This window comes from Anas acuta, chromosome 3 (genome assembly GCF_963932015.1).
Source record: "Anas acuta chromosome 3, bAnaAcu1.1, whole genome shotgun sequence".
Classification (NCBI taxonomy): domain Eukaryota; kingdom Metazoa; phylum Chordata; class Aves; order Anseriformes; family Anatidae; genus Anas; species Anas acuta.
The window spans coordinates 55484995-55503729 of record NC_088981.1 but is presented as its reverse complement, the minus strand read 5'-3'; the positions used below and the strand labels follow the sequence as shown (position 1 = coordinate 55503729).

The window sequence follows — 18735 nt, the reverse complement described above, 5'->3', positions numbered from 1 at the left end:
GCTTGTTTACTTGATGTTTTTGGCAGCAAACCATGCTTTGCACTCAATACCTCTTCACTGCTCCTCTGTAGCCAGCCATCCTTCCCTGCTGCTTCCCTGTGTCTGGCTTAACGGTGCAAGGGAGAGCAAAAATAAGTGCTGAAACACAGACGTATAAGTGGAAAATAAATAAATAAAAGCAGAACCACTGACAAGCAGATGTAGAATACACAACTGCTTTTTGCTCATCACAGAGATATAAAATATTTCAAGTTAATCTCTAAAAAGCAAAGCAAACATAAGAAAAGACAGTGTTTGTGATGACAGTCTGACTCAGAGCCCTTCAAGTGTGCAAGTTTTCTCTCAGCTCTAAAACCTGCATATCATTTATCAAAATTATGGCATTCCCTTCCTGTGGATCATTCAGAAATGTTTACATCTCTTAAATGCCTTTGTTGTTGTAGGCAACTTTTGTGAATAAGTTGGGATTCCTTTCATAAAGCTTCCTTCCTCCTTTTTAAGTATTGCGTGGGGAAAATTATTGCTTGTATGTAAACTGCAACCAAGGAAAAGTATTGTTTTGAGTAATATTTATCAGACTTTGAGGTTACATTAAGTGGTAAAGGTCCAAATGTTTATTTCAGGATTAAGTTCAGCCCAAATCTTTCAAGAGGTTCAGAAAAAGTCTGAATGTTTTCTGTATTTCCATTTAAAATGAGGAAATCTGTGTTGCAAGATTTGTTTTGATAATATTACCAGATAAACCAGTTGCTGAAAATCCTGTAACTGAGTAAAACTGCAAAACATTGCAGGCTGCTTTGTGTAAAAACAATTTGGATAAAACTATCTGAACTTTTGAGTCTTCCCACACTAAAACAGAGTTATGATAGCTCAAGAGTCCACTCAAAGGAATAGATAAAGCCTTGTGGTTTTAGTACAGACAGGTTTCTTGTGTACTGGCTCTGAGCTGGTAGTATTTATAGCATTGTATTATTGAAAAAAAAAAAAAAAAAAAAAAAAAAAAAAAAAAAAAAACAAAACTTTATTCTTCCAGGAATTTTAGATTAAGATAATTGTATTTTTTTCTGTATCTGTAAAGGATAGTGAACTTTTTGTCCGGTGCACCTGCACACTTGCCAGTACTGGCTTTGAGAAAGCAGTGTTTAGCCCCTGGTGCTAGTTAGGGAATATTAATGATTGTCTTTTCTTGTAAAACCGGGAAAAAGAAGCCGCTTTCTGTGTTCCACAGCATTCCAAGAGGGAGGCGCTTTGTTTGTCTTTTCTTTTTCTTTCCTCAGCAAGCCCACAGAGAAGTCTAAACATAGCTAATCCCCACAGGGACACAATGGAAAGTTCAGTTTCATGCTCCTGGAGTGCTTTCTGGTCAAGAGCAGAACAGTCCTCAGGCAGAGCAAATCCTCTCTTCTCTTCTCCCCTTCTGCTGTGAAGCAGATGTCCTGCAGAAACAGAAGTTGACAGGATTTAATGGGGCAGACGTTGCAGGAGCAATAACATACAGAAGCCAGGGAAGCCATTTGCTCTACTTTGACCATTGGGCTTTTTAACCGGAGACCGTGATACTAAATAAAATGGTTTCAGCTGGGAGTCAAGTGCCCATTTGACCTGTGTGCTGCTGTGCCTCCCAGGAGCTGCAGTCAGGGAAGGAGGAAAGCCACAGCTTGCTGGGACCTGACCAGAGAGTGCTGCAAGCAAAGGGCAATTGCTCAGCTGGTCCTTTGCCAGTGCGGCTCTGCGGCAGTCTGAGGAGGGGACTTGGAGCTGGGAACACACTGTTTATGTTTTCCTTCTCCACATCCTACAGATCAGATCTGCTTTTAAGGTGGAATGCAGTCAGAAATGTGTTTCAGTGTGTTAATGTGTTTCTGTTAGGGCAAGTCAGTCAGTTCATACCTGCAGCTGGAACAGCCTCTGGGTGGGATTGTCCATGACACCTGAAGGAGAAGGAGCACAAGGCCCATTATTTTTAGCTCAATGCATCTTCTTAAATCACTGTGGCAACTTTCAAAACTTTAAAAGACAAAAAAAAATGCATTATAGGTGTTATTCTTAGTAAGAATTTGTGTCAGGGCACTGTTTCTGTTGTGCTCAGCAGTCTGGAGAGATGCAATAAGTGCTTTAGGTACGAGGGAGAGTGGTCAGTGCCAGGAACTAGCGGCCTTTGGCCTAACAGCACGTTCAGAATATAAACAGCAGCCGCCAGAGTTCAGTCCCTTTACTTCAGCTCTTGAGTTTTCTTTCTAGAAGTAAGTCAATTTGAATATGTAACTGTGTGTGTATATCCACTGATGTGCATTATCCAGTTGCATCTTTTTTGCTACTGGAGAATTTCTATGAGGTAATACTGAAGTGACTCAGTTCCTGAAGTGACAAAAATTTGTATGTCAAACAAATTCCAGGTAAATGGAACCCCAAATTAATAATTTGTGCTTAAGTACTGTGCATTGTGTTGCTTAAACAAAACCCTACAGATGACTTACCTGTCTTAAAAAAGCTAGAGAGCTTTTGATTTTGTTAGGTGAAGATGTCATAAAAAGAGTTCTTATCTAAAGTCAAATCCTTAAATATACACAACTTATTTATTACTAGGTATGTCAGTAGTAATAATAATAAAGTTTAAGTAAATTTATCTTTAACTCTCAATTTTTTCAGTTTACTCAGTTACAGATCCTTACAGATCCATTTCTTCATGATTTAAGAGAAAAGCTATTAATAGACCATGAATTATGTTCACATTTCAGTATAATAAAAGCGCCATCAACAATAGATCCAACCTAATTCTGGCTGCAAGCCCTTGCAATTGCATCTTGCTAATAGAAATCTGGGGTTGGTGTTGGGATCTTCTCCCAGAACAGTTCTTGGGCTGGTTCTTCTTACTGTCTTTTTTTTTTTTTTTAAGTCACTTGTCCTTCTTTCCACTGTATTATTCTTACATGAGAGCCTTTGAGTCAGCAATGAAATGTGCAAGTGCTGTTAGGTGACGTGTCACAGTGTCACCTCCAGTGTACCAGCCATAACATGGAACCTTTTTCCAGCTAGGTTGCCTGTAGTAACACCACAGGCTGGCTATAGCAGACAGAGTGTTGAACAACACTGGAAGTTAAAAGTGCCTTTTCGCCTATGCAGGTTGGCTACATCCACAATAGACAAATGAGCTTTATAGTTAGCCTTGAACTGCAGCTTGGAATCTACAACTACCAACCTTGAATAAAACAGGATCTGATTTCTGAAAATATTTCTAGGTGGTATATTTCAGCCACATCAAAGTTAAGCTTGCATGTAACTATGAGGTGGATCAATAAAGTAGATAATATTCTTCAGAACACACATCAAATTAAAAAAATGCTGAGTCCATACGAGTGTGCCCTTGTAAGTGTTCTTGTCAGTGGCACTCAAGAAATCAATTTTGGTTTGCTCAGAAATTTATTAATAGCACATTTCAGTTTTGTTCCCAAGTACATTGAGAAAATGCATGTGCAATTTTCTGTTGTACCCATTCAGGGCACGGAAGTTACACATTGCATTTGGTTTAGCTAGTGGTCCTTAACCAAGAATATCCAAGTAATGAATCATATACATTCATTATAAAGTCAGAAAAAAAATGTTAAAGTAACAAAAGCAATTTGCACTAACAGCTGGCAGTAAAAAGAATTGTCGTTGCTTCATTCCCTTCTGTAGCAGTAGAGGACACTTGGCTGATTCAGATACTCAGAGCAAAGTTTTTTCTTTGACCCTTATGGATAATTAGACTCTTAGTCAAGAGATGGCATGTTGGAAGTAAAAGCAATAGTGATTTTAATACTAGGATGAGTAATTGAAACATTAGACAGCTCTTTCAGAGTTCCTCTCTCTTGCTGTTACACGGAAGCCTTCTCTTTGCTATGTTCCCGACCCATCATGGTGACTCAAGGTGTTTACAGAACTGGGGGAGACTGAGGATAGGGAAAACAAAAGAGAGCTCACAAAATCAAAAAGCAGAGTATACGTGTAGAATCACCCCAAAATATGAGCAAACATGAGCCAAGATTTGAAGTCCTGAAGCTTTAAACCAAGAGAATTAAGTATGTGAAGTTATAATACGTAAATATTCACTGCTTTTTATCTCTTCCAAAAACAGAGAAGAATGAAGAAGAGGAACAGGAAGCCAAAAGAGAAATAAAACGTAGACTCAGTAGAAAGGTGATGATGTGTTTTTTGTTTGTTTGTTTGTTTTGTTTTGTATTGTGTATTGGTGCGCATAGGATTATTTTGTTGTAAGATTCAAAAATCCAGTGTATATACATTAATGCAAATATGCATTAGTCAGGTCCCCATATTAGAAATCTGTTTAAAAGGCAGTACCAGCCAAATCCTTCTAGGGAGAAACCCCATTCCTTCCAGTTTCCTCTACCTCAAAAAAAAAAAAAAAGCATACAGTCTGCCCATGCTTAATATTTGTCCATGTAAGCAGGGGGAAGAAATGATCTGGGCGTTTCCTCTGAGCATGACCACCGCTGTCACATACGTTCAAGGGCAGCCACACCTATAGATCCACTCTTCCCTTGGGCAGCAGAGAGGGCAGCAAAGCAGTGTGTGCCCATTCCTTCACCCTTCTCCTGGCCACATCAGCAGGCTTGCCTGCTCCAGATGGGATTGTGCTCATTGTCCCTGCAAAATAAAAATAATAAATAAATAAACAAAACAAAACAGTGATGTGCTATTCTAGCATGGGGGTGTCATTGTGGGAGAGGATGGGAAAGGTTTTTGAATGTCTCCTTTGTCTGTCCTTCTCTGCAAAAATAGTTACAGTATTTTTTTCCTTAATGTGATTGTCTTTAGCTGATTAAAATGAATGTTGTTTGAGGTGACTGGAACCCTGTGGCTGGGCATCGTAATGACTAAAATAGAATGCCTGACCACCAGATGTTATTTTATTTTTTAGTTGGGCAGGTCCCTCCACATCAGGCTTATTTTCTGTATTATAGTTGAACATAGCAGAGAGTGTAATTGTTAATACAGACATACCTATCATCTAGTGGGGTAAACAGAGTGCCAGTTGCAAAGTCACAATTAATATTCCAGGGATAACTGTCAAGATTCTCTGTGACCTGTCTGACAAAGACTATTTTTATAATCGAAGAAATTAGGTTATGTTGCTCCCCCATTCCCATGCAGTGCTCCCAGGGTGGTGCCTTTTTTTAGACACCTGAAAGTGACCCTATTTAGAAACATCATTAAAGTTCTCTAGAGATTACATCATACCCTCGGCTTTTATTTTATTATGTCTTATTAAGCGTACTATTTTCTGTCTCCCGCTTACAGCTCAGCCTGAGGCCTACAGTGGCCGAACTTCAAGCAAGGCGAATCCTGCGGTTTAATGAGTACGTGGAGGTCACAGATTCTCCGGATTATGATCGTCGTGCTGACAAGCCTTGGGCCAGGTTAACTCCCGCAGACAAGGCAAGGGGCAGATTTAGATTATAATAAAATTCTTGCATCTTTCATTTTTGGTTGGTTCATCTGATCTGCGATTTCTTGGTGCAAACATCATGTGTGGCATCTGCTGGAGGCAGCAAAATTGACATGGTGCTGTGCATTTACTGCTTGCAGCTAAGAAAACTCACTCAGGTGCCCATTAAGGGTGTGTTTGCCAGCATTTTTACAACAGATCAGGCCAGAATTTCTTGCACTTTTAACGCCTTGCTAAGCCAAGTACGTGCTGTTGGCAAAGATAGCCATGATCATTGGAGTTCAGACAGAGTTTCTGCATGCAGAAGCCTGCATCAATATCACCAAGAGTTGTTTTTGCCATCCATTTAAGTGTAAAAGGTAGAAGCTGTTCCTTCTTTCTAAGCATTCTTGGCCATAACTATCAAACTTAGATAATTCTACGTAGGCAGCAGTCCTTGGAAAGTTTGCTCCAAACATACTGCAATTAATAGTTCTTCTGCCTAACTACAAGGAATGGGACAAATTATGTTATGATTCCCCTTTTAAAGGATAAATCAGTCAAAGTTTGCCATAAAATACTCATCCTTTTTCCTCCTACACCACTTCATAAAAGGAAAGTTTTATATGTTAGATTTACATTTCAAAAAGTTCTGACCCTTTTAGTACTGGATTTGAAACAGCTTTTATGGAAATCCTATGACATGTGCTTGGTATGAGAAGTTACATGTGCAAGAATCCCTTGTCTTTTAGATGAGGACTGTGAGGCACTGATTTTATTTCAGCTTGTATTTTAGCATTAATGACAGCTCATCTGATACTCAAGGGAGAATTTCATAGCAAGTCAAGGTGGAGACATTAAAAATGTATGTAAATATGTTTCAAGATGTTGGTTCTGGGAAGTACTGAGCTCTCTCTAGTCCTTATATACTCTGTGGGAGGTTAGAGCACCCAGCACCTCCACTTTCACTGAGGTCCACCTTCCCAGAAAACCTGGGTAGCTTCACTAGAACAAGCAGGGGAGTTTCCTGTCTACTCTAGGGTGACGGGTTTTAATCTCAGTTCATTTTGTAAGGAACAGATGTCCATGGCTGCTTCTGATCCCCGTGCTCATTGGCCTCAGCAGAAAGGCAAAGACCCTGGGTTGCCTGGAAACTCCTTTGCCCTTTTCTCCCAAGGAATTCATTTTTCTAATTCCAGTGGGAGCAGAAGATAGTACTGTAACAGTATTATGGAACTGGAGCTCTGGTGGTTTTGCTGCTGATTTGGTGCTCAGAAATGACGCTCTCTTTCCTAGTTATTGCAGCAGCCTCGTGTAAGCATGCTGCTGTGGCTAAACAGAACCATACCCTGCTTAAAATGAAATTTCTCATTTATGAGACCCCAGTCTGGTGATGCTGTAATTTTATCATACTCTGTGTCTGTTCTGCATTGAAAGGCTTGCATGCCAGATGAGATTTCTTTAGGGATTAATGAAATGATACTGTTTTTATTTAAAATGGGGAAAGAAAAGAGGGAGCAAAAATAAACTGGCATTTCATTTAGCAGTGACAGTAGGAAATCATTTGTCATAGAAACAAAGACCTTCCTAATATACATTAGAATTTTTCAGAAATTATATGTATTACCTAATGAAGTAAATTGCTTATTATTCTTCTAATGTAAGCAACAAGAACTGGCATTTGTAAAGCGCACTAAATTTCTGCTGTTCTTTAGTATTTGCCAACTGAAAACACAAGCCTGAAATTTCACAGAATTTCACAGAATTTCACAGAATTTTCTAGGTTGGAAGAGACCTCAAGATCATCGAGTCCAACCTCTGACCTAAAACTAACAGTCCCCACTAAACCATATCCCTAAGCTCTACATCTAAACGTCTTTTGAAGACTTCCAGGGATGGTGACTCCACCACCTCCCTGGGCAGCCCGTTCCAATGCCTCACAACCCTTTCAGTAAAGAAATTCTTCCTAACATCTAACCTAAAACTCCCCTGGCGTAACTTTAGCCCATTCCCCCTCGTCCTGTCACCAGGCACATGGGAGAACAGGCCAACCCCCACCTCGCTACAGCCTCCTTTAATGTACTTATACAGAGCAATAAGGTCACCCCTGAGCCTCCTCTTCTCTAGGCTGAACAAGCCCAGCTCCTTCAGCCGCTCCTCGTAGGACTTGCTCTCCAGGCCCCTCACCAGCTTCGTCGCCCTTCTTTGGACCCGCTCAAGCACCTCGATGTCCTTCTTGTAGCGAGGGGCCCAAAACTGAACACAGTACTCGAGGTGCGGCCTCACCAGAGCCGAGTACAGGGGGACGATCACTTCCCTAGCCCTGCTGGTCACACTGCTTCTTATGCAAGCCAGGATGCCGTTGGCCTTCTTGGCCACCAGAGCACACTGCTGGCTCATATTCAGCCGACTGTCCACCATCACTCCCAGGTCCTTCTCTGCCTGGCAGCTCTCCAACCATTCCTCTCCCAGCCTGTAGTTCTGCTTGGGGTTATTGCGCCCCAGGTGCAGGACCCGGCACTTGGCCTTGTTGAACTTCATACAGTTGACCTCAGCCCATCGGTGCAGCCTATCCAGATGTCCAAATATTTCAAATGTCCAAATATTTCATGCAATTTTTCATAGAATTAATCAAGCCAAGTGGCCAATTCCCACTTAAAAAGTGCTATTCATCTTGCATCCCTGAAGTCCTGTCTCCAGTGGGAGATACAAGGATCCTGCTGTTTGTACAATTGTCATGCAGGAACTGTGACTCACTGGCTCCTCTGGAGCTTTGCATGGAGATTCAATCCCCTTGCAGGTACATACTCAACAGGTGACTGTTAAGGCAACAGAGTCCCTTCTCCTTTTTTTCATCTGTGCCAAGTGCCATATTGCAGTGAGATGTAGGCTTGCCCACTGCAGTAGATTTTGTCTTTCTTTGTTGTTGTTTGATGCTTTGGTTTTCTTTGTAAGGTACTGATAAAACATAATTGTAAGTGGAAAGAAGTCATTCATGTTTATGATCAGAAAGGTGTGAGAGCTACCAGAGTAGGGCTAGCTTCCTCTCAGACTCTGTACTTTCCTTACAGTTCATGTTTCTTATGGTTGAATATATATTTATTGTTTAACAGGCAGCAATAAGGAAAGAACTGAATGAATTTAAAAGCACAGAAATGGAAGTACATGAGGAAAGTCGGCAATTTACCAGGTGGGTGAATCCATCCTTTTGCGTAAGTCGGAGAGATGACAGCTGCCATCTGCCTTTCTACAGGTCCTCTGCTGTTGTCTCATAACTAATTCCATCAACACATTCCTGCCATGAGTCCCCTTGAATTTTCCAGCTGAATTCCACCGCTGATTCTGGTGGGATGCTCAGTATTGCTGATGCAGTCCCTGAAGTTGATAGGGCAGTGAAGGTAACAGCAGTGGATTAGTTGCTAAATGGAGAAAGACTGGGAAACCTACACAATAATAGATTGAAAGGACTCAGCTTTTCTCCCAGATGAATTTATCAATACTCAAGCACAAAAAAAGGGTCTTCCAGAAGTACTGCCTTGGTGATGGAAGTATGCATTTTTGCAGATATGTTTGGTAAATGAAAACTAGATGATGTGTTGAACTTCAGAGAAGTCTAAAATATTATGGGGAGCTTCCTATGAGTAGTAATTAAAAAAAAAATAGACTTCACAAGTGAGAAAAGGAAAATGAGCAGGAATAGAAATCTTTCTATGTGCTGAGAGAGATGAAGTGCAACCTCTTGCTGAAGTTGTTTGATATTCTGAGTTGCACTGCAGTATAGGAGCATAAGTGTGGATATGCATGAGTCACACAAAAAGAATCAGATACTTTTTCACTAGAATTGAAAACAGTTGAGACTGGTTACAGTTGTATTCTTGAAAGCTGAACCAAAAATCTCAGGGATTTTTTTTAAGTGAAAACTTTTTTTGAGGAGGGCCATGAAAAATAGAGTCAAAAATAGGCATGGCCAGATTGTGATAAATACAGGCAATGAATCTGTAGGGTCCTGGAGGAATTTCAGCCTGAGGGAGATCACATTCTCCTTGCTACCTCCCTACCCTTTATTTTCACTGGATGTGTTGTGGAGCCACTGTATAAAACTCTAAATAGAGTCACACTAGGAAAAGCCCATTAAGGTAGTTAAATTAATGTAAATGTTTTAAGTCAGTTGCAGTTTTGAACATACAGAGGTTCAGTTTCCTCCTGGACCTCTCATTAAAAATTATGTAGTTCACAATTATATTTGGATTGATGCAACAATAAAGTGATTCGTTTATGAAAACTGTAGACAAAAGTCTCCAGCCAGAGAAAAAGTCAGTCTTTTTTTTAAAAAAAAAAAAAATGTTTTGAAGGATGATGGCTGAGATAATGCAACCTTGCATGTGCAGCAGGTTAACAAATGTTTATTTGTAAAGTTCTGTGATAGAATGAGACAAAAATAAAGCTTCTTATTAAACAAAAATGTCTTACAACATACAATTAATTAATTGGTATAAGAAGCTCTATTATTATAGTCATTATTCACAGTATCTTTGAATTGTTCAAATTTGATGTTAAACTTGGGAAAGAAAAGCCACTGTTTTTCGTTTTTCATGATTTACTGTAATGACTGTCAGTGGAATGGTTTTCTACTAGTAATTTAGATTGATTCCTTCTGTTATTTTGTAACACAATCCAAGAAACTGAGTTTCTAAAAATACAGGAATAAACAAAAGTTTGGGAAGAGGACATTAGCAGATGCTTATAAAATGCTTCTAATGGAAATACTATATATAGTCCAATATATTGTTGTTCTACACAAATACAAAAACCCTGAGTCTTTTTTGCAATGCACTGTACCCTCACGTAGCAGATGAGCTGCATCCTTGTGAATGTCAGCTTTTGTGTGCATCTCCTGTATTTGGAAACTGCATCTCTGTATTGTGCTGTACCACATCGCTGAGATCATGTGGGGCTTGTTTTCTTTTTTCTGGATCTATTAGGAGAAAACGTGTTAAAAACTTTCATAAAGCCTTTCAAGTAGGCTCCCAACGTATTCTAGAAAAGATTGGTGACACCCTTTGTGCAACCCACGTCTCTCTGTCCTTCATACAGATAATCTGGAGTGATGTACAGGCCTTACCTAAAACTCTTAAAAAAAAAAACAGCAAGGTATGTTTGTTTATCTGCCACAGCTGGCAAAAATAGGAAGAAAGCATCTGCAGTGCTATAAAATCTGTTTCTTCCTTAAAAATAAATAAATAAATAAATAATAAAAAAAATATTTTGTTAGCCTTATTTGGCAGAAGGATTGAAATACTAAAAGTTAAGTTTTATGGCTCAGCAAGGCTTTTTTAGTTTACTGACAGTATCTCCAAATAGTACGTGCAACGTGACTCAGGCTGTGCTGGTAGACAAAGCGGACTGGAAGCTCTTCTCCAGCCCTAAGGCCAGCAGGTTTGGCATGGCTTGAATTCCTGGGGCTAACCTCTTCCCCACCACCACCAGGCAAGTTGTCGTGGTGTCCTCCAATGTCCAGTCTGCCCCTTGGCCTGCGCTCACCCCGCCATGCCGAGGCAGCGTCTGGAAGAGTGGTGGTTAACGCAAGCAAAGCTGTGCTAGGGACCATGGTAACAGGTGAATCACAGAAACACAAGGTTGGAAAGGACCTACAAGACCATCTAGTCCAACTGTCTTCCTATCACCAATACTACCCACTAAGCTACTAAATCATATCTTGTAGCACCTCATCCAGATGCTTCTTGAACACCACGAGGGATGGTGACCCCACCACCTCCCTGGGCAGGCTGTTTCAGTGCCTGACCACTCTGAGAGAAAAAGCTTTTCCTGATATCCAAACTAAACCTTTCCTGGTGCAACTTGTGGCCATTCCCTCTAGTCCTATCATTAGTTATCTGAGAGAAGAGGCTGACCCCCTCCTCGTCACAACCTCCCTTCAGGAAGTTGTAGAGTGTAGTCAGCTCTCCCTTGAGCCTCCTCTTCTCCAGACTAAACACCCCCAGTTCCCTCAGCCGCTCCTCACAGGACTTGTGGTCCAGAACCCTCACCAGTTTTGTTGTCCTTCTCTGGACACACTCCAAGTCCTCGATATCCTTCTTGTAGTGACGGGCCCAAAACTGAAGTACTTGAGGTGCGGCCTTGAGTATGATATGGACAGACATACTCCAGTTCCTGAGCCTCACCATAGCCCTGTGTCAGCTGCAGCAATATAATTCTGAATGGTTTATCATTTCAGGTTCCATCGTCCATAATTGTTCGACCACATCCCATGTTTCATGTAACAATTTTCTTTGGGGAAATCATTGCGTCCTGAAGACCCGAGATTGCACTGGAACTTGACTGAGTGTGAGCATGTCTTGCAGCTTGCCCTGAGGTTAATGAAGGATATGGCCCTTGTCTTTATCAATGAACAAATGATTTGACTAGGAGCAGAACCCATACGAAGTGTTTGTTTCAACAAAGATACATCTTGATGCTAAGACAGAGCGTGGTCCTGTGGCCACCCCACAGAGAGACGTTGATGGCCTTTTTCCTCGGAGCTTGACAAGTCAGGAAGAGCAGAAGACAATCGCTTGAGAGCCTGCGGCCAAGAACTCATCAGAGCTTGTGGCATTGTGACTGAGGGTAACTCAGGGGGGAGTGTGAAAAGGACTGGGAGAGCGGGGGGAGAGACTTCCCTTGTCAGTCAGCAGAGAGCAGCAGGGTGGGTGGCACTGCATAGGGATGCACTTGGCCAGTGGGAGGAATCATTTAAAAGAAAAAAAAAAAAGAAAAAAGGAGAGTATGAGCAGCTGTGCATGTAGTTTTTAGTGGCCACAGCCTGTCTGAGAAAGACAGAAAGCCACAAGTCCTCATGTCATCAGTACTTTAGTGAAGAACTGTAATTTTCTCTGGTGCCAGTAAATACAGTTGCCAGAAATTAGTCCTATTATAACTCAGATGTCTTTTTTAAAATCCTGATGAGCATGCTTCAAGAAAATACATTGAATGTTCATACAGAACAAGTCATATATTTTTCATTTTTTAATGTTGATGTGCTCTGGATCCTCGGAAATACGTAAACAAGATTCGAAGGACAAAGGACTCGCGACACTATGAATGCAATGAAGCGATTCGTGTTTAGAAACACTCCTTTCCACCTGTCATTTGTCATTCAAACCAGAGGGATCGCTATCTTCTGCACCTATGGCAGGCAGTAGTGGCAGCTTCAACATCACGCTAGCGTGAGTCTGAACTTAGAATTGGAACGGGGCACAGAAGTCCTTACTGGCAGGTTTGAGCAGTGGTTGCTGATGTGATGTTTTACATGTAAGAACCTTTGCACTGCTTTTAGGAAGGACTCGCGGGGGAATCTGTGTCCTCAGCCCGCGGTCTCGTGAAAGCTAACCGAAAATCCTTAGAGCGTCTGCGGCCTGTTGTTGCTCAGTGTGAAGAATGCTTCCTAGACCCATAATTTTTTATACTATCTTGAAATTGTGTATGTGAAGACAGTGCTATTCAAATTAAGTGGTATGGAGTGTGAAAGGCAATACATGCTTTTTGTAAGTTGGCACAAAAGCCTATTAAAAAGCCTGTGGCATTGTTTACACTAAGGAATTCTCTGTCATATATTAGCACTTATTTATCCTTTGAATTAATGTACACAACATTTGTGGGGGGGGAGGGTTCCTGGAATTCACATATGCATACATTTAATGCAGTATTACAGTATATATGCTATTTATCCTTTCTAATGTGTGTACATATTACAATTTATTTTTGTCTTTTATGTGCCCTGTTTAGTTTTTTAATTATGAAGTGTAAGTATTTCTTTTTCAGGCAATAAAAGGTCTGTGTAGATGTGATTCTTACCTCAGAACCTGCAGTAGATTCTTGTGGAATGTTTTTACGTTATAGAATTGACGGTTTTGTTGTTTTAGATGTCAGCCTAAAGGCAGGAAGGCAATTTAGTTGCTTTAATTAGATCTCCCTCTTTCCTGATATTTACAGCAAGATCAGGTTTGCATAAATGTGGTGGATTATTTTAGTAAAGAGCACTTGAAGTAACAGGAGAGTGCTTTCCAACAGCTGGCATCCCATTATTTTTAAATGATTTGACAAACCTTTAAAAAAAACACAACAGATTTATATAACTATTAGAATTGCTTCCATCTTAGTAAAAATCCAATGACGTACAACCCAAAAATATCAATAACCAAATAAAATAGCCATCTACATGCTTGTAGCAAAGAAGAGGGATGAGCACCTTCCTTTTTTAATGGAATCAATGAGAGGCATTAGGATTCCATTTGCAGAAAAGAGTTCAGCTTCTGCGTGTCCCATCATTTTATAAATATAGAAACACCACTTTGACATCAAGGAAGCAGTGAAAATGTATTCTTTGGCACTAAATTATACAGAAATGATCAGGGCATTAGAGTGAAGGTTTGTCAGCAATTCTGGTAGAATCCTTATTCTTATTTTTAGAATTTGAAGACCAAACTTAAAAGCTTACACTAGCACTTAATAAATAATTCTCCTGCCTAAGGCTTCTTTTTTTTTGTTGCCAAATTTGGAAGTGTGTGTCCAAAATCCTATAAAGGTCTACTATGTTGACTTTTAAGTATAAAACACAATACTTCAAAGAAAACAAGTTGGAACAATTAAGTAGACATCAGTGCTGCCTTAATCACTTTCAAACATTTGGAAGAAGCCAAGATACACAAGGCAGAAAGATAGCTGGGGCACAGACCAATCACTTTGGCCAAGGTCAGGTCAGACCATATCGGCTTGACAAAAGGTAGCTATTTCACTGACATGCCAGGGTATGCAAGGAGCAGTGCATACAACAGTGAACTAACATTTGTTAGGCTACTAGGATGAAGTGAACCAAGTGACACTGCAAGAAGACATTCCTCCACACCAAACCAGGAACACGGACAGCAAGAAACATGCCGCCTTCTCATTTCAGAACTAAGACACAGCGATGAGGATACAACTTCTGGCACAGGCTTTCTCAAGCTGTGTTTTGCCATAAGGCATGAGGATACATAGGTGAGGCGTCACTTAGGCTATCCTCCTCCTGATTTCTTTTTTTTTTTATTAAAACAACAACAACAAAGTATTCACTACAAGCCATTGCTACAGGCAGGGTACTAGCCTGGCTGGAGATGCTGAGTTATCCTTTATTTCTCATGTAATTTCTTAATACTTCCATGATAAATAATCAGATGCATTCTTTGGCCCATGGTTCAGCCAATTACTTAAGCAAATGTACATGTATGTAACTGGACAAAAAGAGTTGCCTTTATTGGGACCTTTGTAAAAAATGTAGTATATATGCAGAATCAGAACTATAAACTATCCATTGTGTATTGTACTCATGCACAGGCTTAGAATTGTACATATTATTTTTGTATTCTAAATATCAACTGGCAGGACAGCAACAGATGTAAAATGTTACCCGTGCAATAAAAAGTAAGATTTTGGTATGTCACTATGAAGCATTATGAAGTTTGCTTTACCTTATTGATCTACCTAAAGCAGAGCTTCTGCTATATCTTCTGGTCCTCTGAATTGATGATTTTAAACATCTTCAAGTTGCTACAACAGCCTGTTGGAAAGAACATGTAATGTAACTAACTCTCCATGATGCTGCATGCCTGTCAGCAGGGAAAATTCAGGACAAGTTCCGAGAAACTCCTGAGTGAGCAATCCTTGTGGAAAAAAATCAGAAGACGTAGAAAGGGCAAAGAAAAAAACAGCACTTCTCATGCAACAAGTAGTACCATTGAGCTGGCTAAAAGAGATCAACATGTTAATTTTTACGAGGTTGGACGGTTCATTTAAATGTCATCCAAAACCTGTGAGAAATCTTATGCACATACTTATGTTCCACAAAGTCAGATACGAACTCAGATGTCTACACCCACACAAGAGAAAACGAGTGGCCTGAAATTGTGGCTTCTGAACCAACCCCCTGGGTCATGTTTATTGGCGTGATCGTGCATTGCAGCTGTAGGTGTAGGGGAATGGATACTTAGGCGAATCCTAATTTGTTCTTCACAAAACCAGTTGAAATGATTCTAGGATGCCTGTCTGCTTTCAGGTAGTATGAAAGTCCTTATATTTAGTCCTTATAATTGAAATCTATTATTTCAAATGAAAAACGGAGTATTTGAAGTTCCTCAGAATGTGATAGATGTGTAGAGTCAAGAAGTAGGAACAAAACAAAACAAAACAAAACAAAACAAAACAAAAAAAAAAAAAAAAAAAAAGAGCTAAATGCCAGTGATTATTTAAGCTAAAAACCATTTTAAGCCGTGGTTTGAAATGATGTAGGACCAGGAGCTGTGTCTCTTCCAAATCACTGAATGTATTCACAGCCACTTGCCAGTCTGCAAGGCTGCATTTATTTGCTGGATTTATCATTTGCCTACGGCTCTGCCTGCTCCTTGCTGCAGGGCGGTACTTTGGGCAGCTCTCTGCCTGGTTATAAATCTGGCCTGAGCCCCAGTTTTGTATCATAACAGAACAGATGATTAAAACATCATGTCTAATCGGGCCAGGCTGGGATGTGGCAGCCTGGGTGCCCACAGCCCCCACGACCCCCAGCAGCTGAGCACTGCTGGAGTCCAAAGTAGGGATGAGAGCCCTTCTCCTCACGTGCGTGCTAATGCTTTCATTGTAACATAAACCAAGCTCAAAGCCTACATTTGCATTAAGTTGCCAGGTCTACCAGGACTATGACATTTACTGCTTTCACATCATCATTTTTTATTTGTATCTCATGGAGTTAAGACCTGTGCCGCTGCTGTGAACTAAAATAAAGATGTACTCAGGGTGAAAAACAGAATAAACTTGCCTCCTGCCTTTAGGAGCTCTCACATTTAACTCTGTTATTGTTGCTATCTGTATTTTTATTGTACAAAGCTCAGTGCAATACTCACTGCTGGGACCTAGCTTTTGATAGACAACAAAAATAAAAGCAATTCTGAAAGTTTTTATTAGGTTGATACTAAAATATTTCAAGGGTCAAATAAAAAGAAAAGTAAATTCCCCAGAACACATCAAAGTTTCTATTTAACAGGCACCTGGAAAAAATATGGAAGTGTATCTATATAGAAAAAGGGAGGAACAGAGTAAAAACATTTCACTGTAATGTTTTGACAGATTTCTATTTATTAACTTTAATGATTAATGAGGTCTTGTTTCATTTTGTCAGTGTTCCCATCTCGTTTCAGGATTTTAATGGAAATAGAGCTCATACGAACTAGATACGCCATTTCACCAATATTTCATTGTTTTCTAGAAGCTAAATATTGCATTGGATAGGAACAAAGAAATTAATGGTATTCTCTGTATCTCCTTGTTCAATCATTAATTCTTTATATAAAAAGCCTTGCAATACTATGTCAAATTTAACCATATTTGAGCATTGTTATAGTAAAATGTTTCTAAACATATCTTCTCTTCCTTTCACTACTTTGTGTGGTGGTATATTGATTTGTAAACTTGTATAAATTTTGGAATTAAAGAAATACTGTGTTTTGGACAATTATTTTAGCTGTTATGATTTTAAACAAAACTAAAAGATGTCAATGGATTGTCTCAACAGGCATCTGGATGATTTGGGGTGGGAAGGGTGTGGAGGTAGCTCAAGTTTATGTCCCTTTCCAGTTTTTTATAGAGCAATTGCTTGAAGAGAAGAAAGAATAGAATAGAAAATAGAATAGAATAGAATAGAATAGAATAGAATAGAATAGAATAGAATAGAATAGAATAGAATAGAATAGAATAGAATAGAATAGTTGGAAAGGACCTACAAAGACCATCACATCCAACTGCTTTACTCTGTAAAGCAGTATTAATATGCCATGTTTCATAGACCCACACTTACCTTAAAAAAAGAGCTTTCAAGAACCTCCGTTTTCTGTGGCAGAGCTGCAGCTGATGGCCAGGCCCAGGGCACTGCTTGGTACTGAGCACCCTTGATCCCTTGATTTTCACTCCAGCCTGCGAGGGCACCTCTGAGAGGTGATGCCAGTCCAAGGGCTGGGTGACCCATCCACTGCAGGTGCTGGTGGCTCAGCTCCAGCAGGGTCTTTGGAAGGTTCTTACCTTCCAAAAGCCAGGAGGTTCTTACATACTGCAAGGAGGATTGTGGCTACAATTGCCTGAGATGAAATTTTGATCGTACTGCCTTTTCATGGGAAGTCATCAGGACTAATATTTTGCAGCATGTAATGGGGAGTGTCACCTACCAACAGGCATCGGGCCAGTTCTTTAATGTTTTTATTAATATGAATAAAAATAGAAACAAACTGTGCTCAAAGTACTTTGCTTGAGTTTCACCAGGTGCTCCCATTTACAAGTAAAATAAAGCAAACAATATTCCTGGCTTCATTCCCCACTGCTCATCACACTGGATAGTTATTGATGACTATAAAAAATGTACCTGGCCTTTTGAAATGTACTTTCCACATGTTCAATGACTTTCAGAAGATGGGAGGCTATGGAGAATCAATACCCCCAAACGTTTCAGCTTATGCAGAGGGTGTTTTAAATAAGAATTATAAAATTAGTGCATTTACTTGTATTTTAGCTCTTTGACTTAAAGTGATTGAATATGGTAATTCTAAAGAAGTGGCTGGTCTGATACTGTGTTTTAGACAGGTGTGTGGATATTTGTGAATGTAAATAACTGGAAATGCTACAAATCGTAGCTGCTTCTTGGGGTTTTATCTGTACGGTAGTATATACCTATAAACGCACACACACCTACACACAAATATATTCCAATCATGTTACCTGAAAAATAGAATATGTGCTATCTTTTTTTATACATGACATAGACTGTGCTTCTTTTATGGTGGTTTTATTTCACAAGCAAAAAGATGTGTGCTGCCTGGTTGTACAGTACCGTGGGGTACGCTGCTGTGCACAGCTCCAAGTGCCTTAGACAAGCTCTTTGATTTATAGATATATATGGATGAATATCAGTAAATATAAAATGAAGCGAATTGCCTCAATAAACTTGTTCAGAAAATCTTGACAGAAAACATTTCTGTTCTTGAACCTTCTGGCAAGCACATGGGGTATGTGCAATGGGAGTGACATTCAGGGAGCAGCTCCTTGCTGGGAAGCAGTCTCCAGAGACGGAATTAAAAGTTACATGGAAACGAAACGAGATGAAACGAAACGAAATGAAATGAAACGAAATGAAATGAAATGGAAGCTCCGCACCACCCCCCCCCCCCGCTCCGCACCACTCCGAATGGGTGCGGGGGGGCGGGGCCTGAGTGCCAAGCCACGCCCCTTGGCGGGTAGCC

General features: G+C 40.1%; 2 protein-coding genes across 5 annotated transcripts in view; both read left to right on the top strand.

Annotated features, from left to right (window-relative positions):
• Nucleotides 1-16964, top strand: part of PHACTR2 (phosphatase and actin regulator 2) — a 134400-nt gene extending 117436 nt beyond the window's left edge. For all 4 annotated transcript variants that reach the window (XM_068677217.1, XM_068677220.1, XM_068677219.1 and 1 more), the window contains 4 exons: nucleotides 4115-4176; nucleotides 5299-5436; nucleotides 8539-8615; nucleotides 11661-16964. In XM_068677217.1, the coding sequence (XP_068533318.1) occupies nucleotides 4115-4176; nucleotides 5299-5436; nucleotides 8539-8615; nucleotides 11661-11676 (293 nt within the window). In that variant the 3' untranslated portion in view covers nucleotides 11677-16964. The remainder of the gene's footprint in view (nucleotides 1-4114; nucleotides 4177-5298; nucleotides 5437-8538; nucleotides 8616-11660) is intronic.
• Nucleotides 1-18735, top strand: part of LTV1 (LTV1 ribosome biogenesis factor) — a 350847-nt gene that overhangs the window by 322922 nt on the left and 9190 nt on the right. The window lies entirely within an intron of this gene.